This window comes from Phyllopteryx taeniolatus, chromosome 17, assembly GCF_024500385.1.
Source record: "Phyllopteryx taeniolatus isolate TA_2022b chromosome 17, UOR_Ptae_1.2, whole genome shotgun sequence".
Classification (NCBI taxonomy): domain Eukaryota; kingdom Metazoa; phylum Chordata; class Actinopteri; order Syngnathiformes; family Syngnathidae; genus Phyllopteryx; species Phyllopteryx taeniolatus.
Genome location: NC_084518.1, coordinates 9218903 through 9232850, shown reverse-complemented (window position 1 = coordinate 9232850; position 13948 = coordinate 9218903). Strand labels below are relative to the sequence as shown.

Here is a 13948-nt window from a genome sequence, read left to right as displayed (position 1 = left end):
CATTAGTGGCAGGTTTCCTAAACTCAAAATCAAAATCTTCAGCTGCACGGTACTGACATTAAAGAGTAAAAAGGGTTATGGGGAAAATCTTGTTAAGTACAATCATGTGTACGTACGTGTGTATGTGCATGTGTTAGCACATTGTGGTACTCCCGAATATTTCCCAAGGTTGACAGGTCTGCAATAGCTTACAGTGTATTTTATCCCTGATCTTTATCAGTTATGCTTGACTGACTATGTTCAAGTATGTATTGATGGCATTGGGGATGTCATCACTTGAGATTTCTATTGTTCTCATCTGTCCTGATTGCAGGACATTCTTACTTTCTTACCCTACTGCCTTAACTCTTGTCTGTGTGAGTTTGCATTAGTTCTGGGTTGCCTATATTTGGGTCAACCTGCCTTGATCATTCACACCAAACCGTATCATCATCAGGTTGTTTCCTTTCATTCCACCTATTTCTTCTGGCAGTTCGAAACAGAGATTCAGCTGGTATCAGAGGCCTACGAAACCCTTGCTAATTCTTCTTCCAAGAGGGAAGCTCTGGAGAAAACAATGAGGAACAAGCTAGAATTGGAGGTCCGGCGTCTGCATGACTTTAACAGGGACCTAAGAGGTAAGAAAGCAGCAATGTCCAATAGCTTTTGCAACAATGTACAGTTGTGCATTGAGATACAAATGACCTGACTTACGAGTTTTTCATGATACGAGCCGTCATTTTGTGTTTTCTGTTTTTTTTACTTTGACTTACAATCGCAAACTTGAGATACGAGCGCTGTATACAGGCAGTGAACTTAACTCAACAATAAGCAGCACTTTAGCAAATAGTGAGCAATTCTTTAAAAAGAGGCTTCACGCTGTTTCATGCCACTCCCAGTTAAAGTTTACTGTCAATTTAAACATAAAACTAGGTGAATTGCACTTTGTGTACTTAAAACAAGCACATAGCTTAGCATTTAGTCCGCTAGCTTAATGCAAATGCTAACACATAATGGGAAATGCATATATTTCCCTTTGAGCAACTGACATTTGAGCACAAACATATAGCTATTTAATATAACAGTACTCACAGTCAATATATTCTGAGAAGAGCAAAGAAATGTAAATATCAGACAAATATAACCCAAGTGAACTTAAAATGCTGTTTATAAATGCTGATTTAATTTATTAAGGAAAACAAAACTATTCAGTTACTCTGGCCCTGTGTGAAATGGTTAATGGCCCCATAAACTAGCCTAAACTATTTGCTCCTGCTCTCATACAATGCAGACGCTTTTTTGCTCACTGCTTGCTTAGCGTCTGTTAACATTTTTCTTGCTAAGTTTGTTTTTATTCCATAGATATTAGAAACAGTGACTTCTGCCTATTTTTAAACCTGTGGGATTGTACTTTTTTTTGTAGACAGTCAGTTGTTGCCATAATCCAATATTTTTTTTATACCCCCTTACCATTACGTGAGCGTGGCCTGCTAATTAGCACAACCTGCTACTAGCAACAAGACCAGCAACAAAATGCTTCCCTTTTCCATTGAACACTATCACAAACTGCTACAGAAGATGGCGGTCCTGGGAACAAAAATCTACTGTCTTGAAATGTATGTGGATGTAAAAGGACAGTCGGGAAATGAAACCACTCTACCAATGTCTCAAAATGGTAAGCAGGAGCATGCTAAGAGACAGCTACTCCACAAAGAGGACGGATGTGGACTCTGGAAACTGTAATGGATCATCCAGTAGTTCTCCCTGGAATTTACTGGGAGCAAAGCCTAAAGATATGGGACAGCATCCAAAAAGGTGGACAGAAGACCAGCACATTATCAAGGAATCTGGGTCCATTGCGTGCTTCAACTCTGAGAGAGAGTGGCTGTGGACAGTTACAGCGAAGGGCAAAAAAAAAAAAAGGACGCAAGTCAAGGCAAAACATTGACATCAGACTTACAAATATATTTGAGCCACTTTTACAAGACACTGGCAAAGAATGTTTATCTCCCACCACCACTGAAATGTATAAAACTAAATATAACAAAAAAAAAATCAGAATCATCTTCATTTGCCAAGTATGTCCAAAAAAGACACAAGAAATTTGTCTCCGGTAGTTGGAGCCGCTCTAGTATGACAACAGACAGTCAATTGACAGAGAACACTTTTGAGACATAAAGACATTCAGAAAAACAGTCACTGAGCAATAAAGGGTTGCTATTTATCTGGTAATGCCGGTGCAATTTTTTTTTTTTTTTTACAATTATGTAAAAAGAGTCCTCTAGCACTTAGAGCAGTTTGAATGACTGATATAGCAATAGTCCGGTACAATGACCATTGTGCAAAGGGCACTGAGACTTCAAGGAGTGTATGCAGTTTAAAGTGACTAGTAGCGCGATCATCTGGGACAATGTTGATTGTGCAAATGTTGCAGATACTCCTCAATCAGTGTGCAAGTGGGGCAGATGCTACTCTGGCATGAGTGGCCAGTATTGGTCAACAACAGATATGCAAATAGTGCAGCGTGGCGAGACTACCACAGTGAGTGCACGAGCATGTATAATGGGTCCGACAGAGATGTGACAACAATCTCAAGACAAAATTGACAGCACGTTACAATGGAATTGTAAGTTAACTGTTTAATCAGAATCACAATCAGAATCATCTTTATTTGCCAAGTATTTTCCAAAACACACAAGGAATTTGTCTTGTGTAAAAAGTTAATGGCAAGAGGGAAGAAGCTGTTGGAATGTCTGCTTGTTTTAGTTTGCATTGATCGCTAGCGCCTACCTGAAGGAAGGAGCTGGAAGAGGTGGTGACCAGGATGTGGAGGCTCCAAGAGGATTTTACACGCTCTTGTCTTAGTTCTGGCAGCGTGCAAGTCCTCAAAGGTGGGTAGGCGGGTACCGACAATCTATTCAGCAGTTTCGTCCATTGCAGTCGGAGTTTGTCCTTTTTTGTAGCAGCACCAAACCAGACTGTGATGGAAGAACACAGGACTGATTCGATGACCGCTGTGTAGAACTGCCTCAGCATCTCCAGTGGCAGGCCTGCTTCCTCAGAAGCCGCAGGAAGTACATCCTCTGCTGGGCCTTTTTGAGGATGGAGTTGATGTTGATCGCCGACTTCAGGTCCTGAGAGACTGTAATTCCCAGGAACTTGAAGGTCTCGACGGTTGACACAAGGCAGCTGGACAGTGTGAGGGGCAGCTGTGGCAAAGGATGCCTCCTGAAATCCACGATCATCTCAACAGTCTTGAGCGTGTTCAGCTCCAGGTTGTGCCGGCCGCACCACAGCTCCAGCCGCTCCACTTCCTGTCGATATGCAGAGTCGTCACCGTCTTTGATGAGGCCGATGACAGTGGTGTCATCTGCAAACTTAAGGAGTTTGACAGCTGGGTGCGTTGAGGTGCAGTCCCAAATGGCACCCCAAATGTTAATAGTTGGAGCAGTCAATGATGTGAAACATTTTTTGCAGGAAGAACACCACCAAAGTAGTGTTTTACCAATTTTTTAGTTTTATTTTGATATCTCAAAATAAAAAATCACGGAGATCATTAAAGAGCACCCAACTGTGAAATCTGTCATCAGAATCAGAATCAGAATCATCTTTATTTGCCAAGTATGTCCAAAACACAAGGAATTTGTCTCCGGTAGTTGGAGCCGCTCTAGTACGACAACACACAAGCACAGCAATCAGAGGTACTGAAACGAGATTTCATTGATCTCCTAACAAAAGTGCAATAATTGTATGCTGAGGTTTTCATAAGTGGACCTTTCCCAATGGTACGATCTGGAGATGAACGTTTAAGCAGGCTCAGTCAATTAAATAAGTGGCTCTAAGAAGTGTGTATCTGTGAGCTTCATTGAAAATTTTGGCATCTTTTGGCATACATGAAAATCAGTCGCATTTCGACATTGGGCACTGTTTGCGCCAATCCAGTTTAAGAGCTAGTGATGTTTAAGTCTAGTTCACCAATCAAACAACACCAGAAAGACACATGACCTCACACAACATCTTCTATTGGGCTTCCAAGTAACAGTACTCTTACTTCGGTACAATATTTGGCTACTCTACCCACCTCTGAAGCGGACATCCTTTATTGCTACTCTACGTTTAAGCAACATTTTTGCTCATCAGCTCAGCCAGTGTGGTATTTGTTGTACTGGTCTTTTGTATTTTCGCATTGAGGTGCTGCGGGTCATGGCCCTGGTTGTGGTCCCAGTGGAACCACGAAGCACGTGTAACATCGGCAACAAGAGTTGATACCCTAGTACATCTTGTATTAATTAGGAAACTGTTGTTAATGTTAAATGTATTAAGCGACGGAGCGATGTTAAGGATTATGTCACAACACAGAATGAACTAACTTCAAATTCAGAAATGGCCAATTAAAAACAGAAAAATATTGTACTTAATATTTTCCTGAAAGATGCATTTGGGATTAGCCTTTGAAGTTGGTAATAGTGAAAAATGCAGTGAAACAGACAATGATTTTAGTCAATTCTTTTCCAGAATGAGAGTGCTTAAAGTGGAGGATGCTCTTCATGCGACACAGCTTGAAGCAGGCATCGGGTGCAGGTGGAGATGGGCCTGGCTCAAGTTGGAGGCCAAAACAAAAAAGCAAAAGAAATGAGGCAAATTTAATTATAATCTTAAATTTGTACATCATGTACTTGAGCGGTGTAAATAGGTTTTTCTGTGTGAAGAATTTTATTTTTGTCTCCCTATTGTACTCTTAACAGTCTTCCAGATTGCTTAATTTATGTTAAAATAAAAAAAATTCCCCCCAAACCCCCCCCTACAAATGTTTTATTTTATTTTTTTATTTTTTTGGGTCACCGTTTTCATGCCTTTGGTGTTTGCATGTCTGTTTGGGACCGCAGGCATCTTTACAAGGCAGACGGTTTCTGTCTCAATAAACAAAGGGTTAAGTTACTGGCTGTCAACATTTTTTACTGTGTATGTCATTCGCCGGCATGAAAGGAAAACATTGGCCTTGTTGACGCGGCTGAAGAACAAAAGGCACAGAAGGATTCGTAAACAATCAGTGGAACAATTGGAGGAACAAGATATAAGACGACACAAAGCAGAGATGGAGTCACCTAAACAATTGGAGAAACGAATGAGGAATGAGATGAGGCTTGTACTCTCCCACACCCCTCCCTGCCCCATTGGAACAAAGCCCAATGCAACACTTACTATCATCCAGCCTAAATGCTCTATTATATGTGATGGACAAGATGAAGGCCCTTGTCAATGTTGGAATCCAATGCACACCAGCTTCCTACCATCCCCCCTCGCCTGAAACCAACATCCACTAAGATGCCTTTTTTCCCCCCCCTCTTCGTGTTCGGCTGTTAGGTCAAGCAGAATGTATTGTATCCCTTTTACGCCGGAACAGTTTTACTGTGTCAAAGGGGAGTTTTTAAGCTGCCGCTGTGGTTTCTTAGTATTATAATGGATATTTATTGAGAATCAGAGTCAATCAGTCGAACAGAACAAAGTTTCTAGAGGGGAGGGAGAAAAGAAGACAAAAGACAAACCACTAACGGTAAATGGGAAAAGTAAATCCTTTATATCTAGAACAATGAGTGTTGTATGGGGCAGTAGTGCTTACACCCTTTGAGGGAAGGACAGGCCAAGATAGGACAGGACAAGGACAGGGGAAGAAGAATGCAGGACAAGGGTCGTGAACCCGGCTGTACAATTGAACTGTGGTAGGAGTGACTGTAAATTATGAACGCCTATTGGACAAGGCTGGGAGTGAGGGGTGACCCAAGCAATTCGCATACTCATGAGTTATTTGTCGCAAAAAGTGAGTGGGCCCACACCCAGCCAAAAAGTCCCAGGGGTGTGTGCCTGCGGACACATGCAAGTGAATTGACACCGTTTCGCAAGCAGAATGACTGACAGAAGAGTCCTTAAATTGCTGTGCCTGCAGTGCGGTGGCTGAGGACGCCACCAAATCAATCGAGAGGCGGGATCGGGCCCATTAGTCCACCCGAGAGCAGCCCGGCGGACGGGACACATCCCACACCGAGGGACCCAGGGCGGCCAGCCGGCCCCATCAAGGTGTCACGACAACCGGCCACCCGGAGGAGGCCGCAGGGAGCCAATGCCACCCACCCAGCCAAACCCCACCGCCCCACGCGCCCCGCCACCACCACCACCCACTGCACCCTCAGGAGAGCAAGACGCCCCCCAACCTGCAGGGCACACGATGTAGCCAGTCCCCGACCAGCCTGAGGGTGGGACAGTTTCCCTTGTTTGTTGGAAAGGAGGGCAGATAGGGCCGCCCGACAAAGGAACGATAAGGGGGAGGGAACCCAGTGAACAGCCGTGGGGCATGAGAGGGGAGCCCCAACGCCAAGCAGTCATCCAGCCCGGGGGGACCCGGCCTGAGGAGCACCGCCATGAAGCTAAGGAGAACCCCCTAGCACCCCTGTTACTATGACTGTCAGGTCCCTGACTGGCAGTCATTGGCCCTACCCCGTGTATCAGTGGTGTGGTGCATTTAAATCTGGAGAGGCCAGTGCGCCAGGGGTCAGGGCTGCCAGGCACTGCTGCCTAACAGCCAAGTCCCCCCCACCCAAGACCCACCGCTCCCCAGAGATGGGTGTATGTGGTGCATTAAAAGAAATGGGGATGAGTGTGTGTGATGCATTAAAATTCTGGGGGGCAGGCAGGGCGGAGGGCCAGAGCGCCCGTACCGGGAAACATCACTGACGTACTGAAACCCGGTCTGACAGCCACACCCTCCCGACTCCATACCAGTCCCCCAGGAACCCCTGGATATGTATGTGTGCCCAGATGTGACGAGTGCGAAAAATATTAACAGTGAGCGGTGTAAGTGTGTGCTAGTTGAGTGATTTAGAGGCATGGCTCCTGCAGGTCGGGCCCATCAGACAGGAGAACCACAGATAAAGAGGGCCGCCCCATCCAGCCCAGCAGCACTGACCCCGGGACTCCCCTCACATTCCAGCTTCCAAGCACCGAGCGAATGACAAATAGAATAATAATAATCAGTTGTTTGGAGTTATTTCCACATGGAAGTAAGGATGGCAAAAATTCATCACCATTTTTACTCTAAATCTAGGATGACATCATTCTCATATCAAAATCTCATAATAAAATTTTTTATCTCCCAACCCATTGTTGTATCTCCCAGCTCTATGAGCAGGCAGCTGGAACAGTGGCAACTCAGAACCCCACAGCAGACGCTGTCATTGAGGTGCAGGCGTACCTAGAGGAGCCTCTTGTTCCAAAAAATGAAGATCCTCTCAAGTGGTGGAAAAGTCAGGTGGCTGTGTAACCCAGGCTTAGCAAACTCATGGCTAACAAGCTTTGCATTGTGGCCACATCAGTTCCATCTGAGAGAATCTTCTCGAAAACTGGAAAAAATAATCACAGAGAGGAGAAGTCGCCTCAAGCCTGCAAAAGTGAGATCACTTATCTTCCTCAATGCAAATTTGCCGAAGGACAAGAAGGAGAGGCCATAAAGCACGTAAATGCTTTATTTTTTGGAGGAATGTCATTTATTTTGTTTACGCTTCATTTTATTATTGGGGTCATGGTTGAAAGTAAATGGCCTGATCTCCTGTTTTTGTAGGTCAGGTAAAGGCTATGATTCACCAAAGGACAGTTCAGGAGTCCTCCTCAGGCTTTAAGCACTATTTTTATTTTATTTAATTTTTTACAAAGCAACTATATGCACCTTAGGACAGTTCACTAGTCCAATGTACAGTTTGTATTAGTAGTACTAGTGGACTGTATGCACAATGTTTTCTCAAATTTATTGTAGTTTTATCTATTTTCTAATACTTGCAGTATTGTTTTTGAGTTTTCTATCAAAATATTCTTGTGTGAAACGTTTTTCCCTCTCAAATTTGCACTAAAACAAGACATGGGGTTACTGACCAACAACTTAGTATTTTTTGACAGCACCTTTAATCTTTATTATAAGCCTTTATTATATAATTTAAAAATATTGTTTTGAGTTTTTCTGTATTGTTAAAATATTTCTTGTGTGGAAATTTTCCACTAAAAGCTCTTGCATGAAACTTCATTGTAGCCTGCTTTGTTTTTGATTGTGTATTAGTGTTTAGGTGTTGCATGAATAACATCAGTAAAAGTAGTTTTACACACATACACACTTTATACAAAGGGTAAATAGTGATCTCACTGTCAACTCAGAGAGATATGGCAGTGGAATATTTCCAATGAATCCATATCATATACTTATTACCTTGCAGCGCATCTCAGGCTGAGTTGAGTGACACACGAAGGGCAGCCATATCTAATCTTTTTGTTTGTTTGTTAAAGCCATATCTAATTTGTTTTACTGCCTGCTGCTCAATGACGTCGTTTCTTGGCGACACAGTAAAAGAACTACAATTCCTAAACGACTTCCTTCTGTACGGCCGTACCAAAATAAATACATTTAAAATCAACCCTGAAAGCTCACGTATGAAATTAATTGACGAAGACGAAAACTAAGGACATTTTTTGCTATAATTATAGTTAGTTTTGTACACTTACAAGGTAGTTTCAGTTAGTCATTTTAAAAAAAGCAAACATTTTAGTTTTTATTTTCTGAACGAAAATGTTTTTTCAATAAAAGTTTATTTCATTAGTTTTCATTTTCTATAATAACTTTACCACCACGGAATCATTATTTGTAGACAAGATGTCATACAGGGAGGAAACCTGACCCCTGGGCAGAGCCCCCGCTTTAAGTGCCAAATTGATGCCACACAGGCATTGGATTTGAGGGAATGCGTGCGAGTGGTCCGAGCACAATTATGGAGCTGAAAATATCAAAAACGTCGGAGCTATTTCAGTTGAATGCCAAGCGTAGTTAGTCAAAACTGGCAAAGACATCATTAATGTACAAGTCACCCAGACAACGAAGGCCAATCATCTCCATAGATCCAAATTGCCAGTCATCCCGAGCTGGTGTAAAAAGGTCATTGTTACAGATGGGCGTAACCTTAGGGAGGGAATACCAGCCATTGATTTGTGGATGGTCGTTTATCTGTTAGTAAGTTCATAACTTTGTTTAAATGGTATTTTACACAGGCGGACGACTGGTTAGAATGTCCGCCTCACAGTTCTGAGGACCGGGGTTCAATCCCCGGCCCCGCCTGTCGCCTGTGTGGAGAAAATAAAATTTACTCCGAGAGGGAGCCCTGATGGATTTTACACTCATAGGAAACCCTTGCTTCAATCCTAGGAAAGACTCTCAACGAGCAAGGTATTATAGTAGTACACCATTGCCTCCCGATTTATTTATTTTTTTGTCCTGTTAGGTCAAGCACAAAGGAGGATCTGTATCCCTTTTATGCCGGAACAGTTTTACTGTGCCACAGTGGAGTTTTCCCTGCCAATTTGGTTCATCTTTCTCATAACTGGGGTGCGGTGGTGGGTCCCCATGTTCTCCTCCGCGTGTCCGGTTTTTCTAGCACTGTGGGGTGGCTGGTGGACCACCCTGGGTCCCTTGATGTGGGTGGTGTCCTGTCTGCCCTCCCCGAGGTGGGGTGTAGCCCTCAGCCCCCATTATGCTGGCGGAACAATTCCAGGACACCTCTGCTGTTTATTTTCCATGTGAGGCTGTGGATTTACTTGCGTGAGTCCGTAGACACACACCCCTGGGACTCAATCACTGGGTGTGGGGCCACTCCCTACTCGTTATAAATAACTTATGACCTTGCAAAACCTCTTGGGAGGTCCCCTCACTTGCACTCTGTTTCTATAGAAAAAAAATTCCATCGCCACTCCAGTCGTGCAGGCAGGTCCACTACCCTTGTCCTGCTCTTCACCTCCAATCCCTGTCCTGTCATATCCTACATTGTCCTGTTCTTCCCTCACAGGGTGTAGCACTAATGCCCCGTACAATACTCAAATCCAGTGTGACGCTGATGATGGTACAAGGTCAATTATTGTTATTGTCAATTCTACAATATGCGTAGCACACACTGAGGATTTAAATTGTGGTACTCAAGTGCCCACGGTGCTACAAAACACAGTACAAGTAATAAACATCAGTATAAAGAAGCTAAATAATGATAAAAAATAATGCATAAAATGATTTGGTTTTTCGTATTATTTTTCTTACAACTTTTCCCCCCCTCTGTCATTACCTTTTTCTTTCTGTCACTCCTCTATAATACCTTGTTCTGTCTGACTGAAATTTTCAATTACTAGCCATCATAATACAGAGAACCACAGTGGCAGTATAAAAAACTGTTGCACAGTAAAACTTTTCCGGCATAAATGGGTTAGTCTCCATTCTGCTTGACAGCAGCCTAACAGCCAAACAGCACAGGTTAAAAAAAGGGGGTTGGCGGGGGGGGGGGGGGGGGGGGGTGTATTTGTTTTGATATGATTCAGCCATCCATCCATTTTCAACACCGCTTATCCTGGTTAGGGTCGCCGGAGCCTATCCCAGCTGACCTCAGGCGAAAGGCAGACTACACCCTGAACTGGTCGCCAGTCAGTCGCAGGGCACATATAGACATGGACAACCATTCACACTCACATTCATACCGTCACTGAGTGGCAACTCAACCCACGCTGCCCGCAGCAAAGTCAGGCAAGTGCACCACTACACCATCAGTGACTTGATATGATTCATCTTGGTCTCATTTTTTTATATACAAAAACCTGAGTTTTGGGTTTGAGTAGAACCCTTGTATTGAACAAATATATATATATATATATATATAAAATTCTATTACGATATTTTTTTCAGATCAATTGATTATATATCATATAAAACAAATCAATATATTTTTTTCCAATCTTAAATGTTCCCTGTTACTCTTGACCTTTTGATTAAAATATTTTCCGTGAAAAGTTTAACAAGCACGTTGGGCGACTGGTTAGAGCGTCTGCCTCACAGTTCTGAGGACTGGGGTTCAATCCCCGGCCCCGCCTGTGTGGAGTTTGCATGTTCTCCCCGTGCCTGCATGGGTTTTCTCCGGGCACTCCGGTTTCCTCCCACATCCCAAAAACATGCATGGTAGGTTAATTGAAGACTCTAAATTGCCCGTAGGTGTGAATGTGAGTGTGAATGGTTGTTTGTTTATATGTGCCCTGTTTATATTGGCTGGCAACCAGTTTAGGGTGTACCCCGCCTCCTGCCCGATGATAGCTGGGATAGGCTCCAGCACGCCCGCGACCCTCGTGAGGAGAAGTGGCTCAGAAAATGGATGGATGGATATACATATATATTTAAAATTTTGATATTATATTTAGATATATATTTAACATTAAGATTTAAGATTTATATTTAGATGTATTTAACATTTAGCTATATATTTAACATTTAGGTAATACTCTATTTAACATTTAGGCACGTATTTATCATTGACTTTTAATACTTTAAAAAAATCCATTTAAACTTAAGCTAAATGTGACAAAATGTTGCTGTTGTTTTCAACGTGAGCTGCATTACAAATCCCACCTGATAAATAGCTTCTGGTTTCCACAAGTTCTCCTCCCTTACACTACAAATGAAGGCAAGACAAACACTATTGCAATACATATTGTTTTCTACATTTACATACAAATATTATTGATTTTTTTTCAACCCTTGCAGAAAACGGCAAAAAGTTAAATGGGTTTAAATGGTGTTTTTGATGTTGAAAGAAAAGGAGGCATCACAAAAGAAGAGGCAAAGTGGTAACTAAGCTCATGATTAATTTTTCCATATCACAAATTACAACTTATTTTCAATGAGATCACAGACGACAATAAAATCAGATATAGTGAACATTTAATATACCGTCAACTACTTACTTACTTACTGCATACCAACTTCAAATGTACTTTGTCTTAAATTGTGTAGAAAATCCCAAAATTTACTTTGTTATGATAAGGCAAACTGGCCCAATTTTACTTCCTAACAGTTTGACAGTGACAGAGGTGTGACACAGTATGTGTTTGTGTGACTGGATACTTTGTGACATTTGTGAGATTAAACATCATTTTCTCTGCCTGCTGTCAGTCGATAAGCCTGTTCATGGGTTGGTGTTCAAACCATACTGTATGTCAGTATTTATCTGCTAAAAACACTCATTTAACATTCTCACGTCGCATAAGATGAATCATATATGTATGCATGTACGTTAAATACATGAAAAAAAACAATTTGGTTGGTACTTATTACTATCTTTTAATAATGCTTATATTAAAATCGGAGTTCAAATCAGAAAATTATGTTTTACTTTCACTTCCGCCTTCGAGCCTTGAGGCAGCTCCCCGAGGCATATTGGGGAGCAGCTCGGAGTAGGGCATCGTATATCATCGACTTTTGATAGTGGTCAATAATCAAAGTGTCGAATGTTATGCTCCCATTTCAATGTCTTCAATGTTATTTAAATTTGTACTTGTGACCCTTGGAGTGGTATTATTTATTTTAGGTTATTTATCCATTGATTTGTTGTTTGTCCAATTGTGTTAAATGTATAGAGCAAAAAAATTAAGCTTTGACATATTGTTAAACAAAGACTAAAAATATTAAAATAAAATAGTCACGGTGGGCGACTGGTGAACACATCCGCCTGAGGACCTGGGTTCCAATCCGGCCTCGCCTGTGTGGAGTTTGCATGTTCTACCCGTGCCTGCGTGGGTTTTCTCCAGGTACTCTGGTTTCCTCCCACATCCCAAAAACATGCATAGTAGGTTAATTGGCGACTCTAAATTGACCGAAGGTGTGAATATGAGTGTGAATGGTTGTTTGTTTATATGTGTGCCCTGCGATTGGCCTGGCGACCAGTTCAGGGTGTACCCCACCTCTCGCCCGAAGATTGCTGGGATAGGCTAGGTTTTTTTTTTTTTTTTTTTTTTTTAGCCCTGTCACGTTTCTTGTGGCGTAGTACTGTACAGACTTGATGACCAATAATTTTTTTTTTGTCAGTGAAAAAACATGTTGCTGTGTGGGACTTTTTGCGGTGTCTGAGACAGATAAAACTCAAGCTGTTTGCAATCTGTGCAACACTGCAATACCTTGTAGGGGAGCATCAACAAAAGGCAACGTGACAAATTTAATCAGTACAGTATAAGGGATGCATGGAGGAGCATGTCGAGTTCAAGAAACACAGCGTCGAAAAAGAAAAGCTAACAAAACGAACACTGAAGCAAATGACAGACAATACCTGTCTGTATAGCAATGACAGTAAGAAGGTAAGAGTTGGCACGCTGACACTTATGGCGTTTATCATGCTGGCCAACCTCGCATTTAATATTGTGGAGAACCCTGCATTTCACCGTTTGCCAGAATACCTTGATCCACACTACATTCTCCCAAGGCACACATATTATACTGTGGCAATACCGGTCTAAAGGAGCGACACCATGATGTGCATTCGCACGTAGATAGCCTCCTGAAAGAAGATAGTAAAAAAAACAATCAAATAGAGCTTTCATTAAACTCTTGACAGGTCATGTTTGACAGGTTTATGGCTTTGACCTTGGACCTTTAGTTGTTTTGTTTTGATCACGTGATGTCATTATGGCTCCCTCTAGCGTATATAAAATAATAAAACTGCCACTTCAAACGGCTCTAAAAACAATATAACCAGAACGTTAAAGGGTCACGCAAGGTCACCTGGTACTTCAAAGTGTTATAAAAACAATGTAGCCTGTACTTTAAAGGGTTATAAACCAATAAAAATATCACATGCTAAAAAATTGTTACTTCAAAAGGATCATGCGAGGCCAAACACGGTTACGCGAGGTCATGTTGTCTGATTAGGGCAAGGTTCATGCGAGGTCAGCCCTAGAACATGTCCGGGCAGATGTCATTTTCAATGGGAGACAGGTCTGGACTGCAGGCAGGCCAGGCTAGTACCTGCACTCTTTTACTACAAACTCATGCTGTTATAAGAAGTGCAGAATGTGGTTTGGCATTGTCTTGCTGAAATAAGCAGGGGCGTCCATGAAAAAGACGTTGCTTGGATGGCAG

At 42.3% G+C, this 13948-nt stretch overlaps 1 protein-coding gene across 10 annotated transcripts in view; it reads left to right on the top strand.

Moving 5' to 3' along the window:
• The window catches only part of amot (angiomotin), a 162280-nt gene that overhangs the window by 26704 nt on the left and 121628 nt on the right, over window positions 1-13948 (top strand). For all 10 annotated transcript variants that reach the window (XR_009785044.1, XR_009785043.1, XM_061750823.1 and 7 more), the window contains one exon: window positions 473-617. Coding sequence is in view for 8 of the 10 variants with exons in the window: in XM_061750823.1 (XP_061606807.1) it covers window positions 473-617 (145 nt within the window). In the remaining 2 variants the exon portion in view is untranslated. The remainder of the gene's footprint in view (window positions 1-472; window positions 618-13948) is intronic.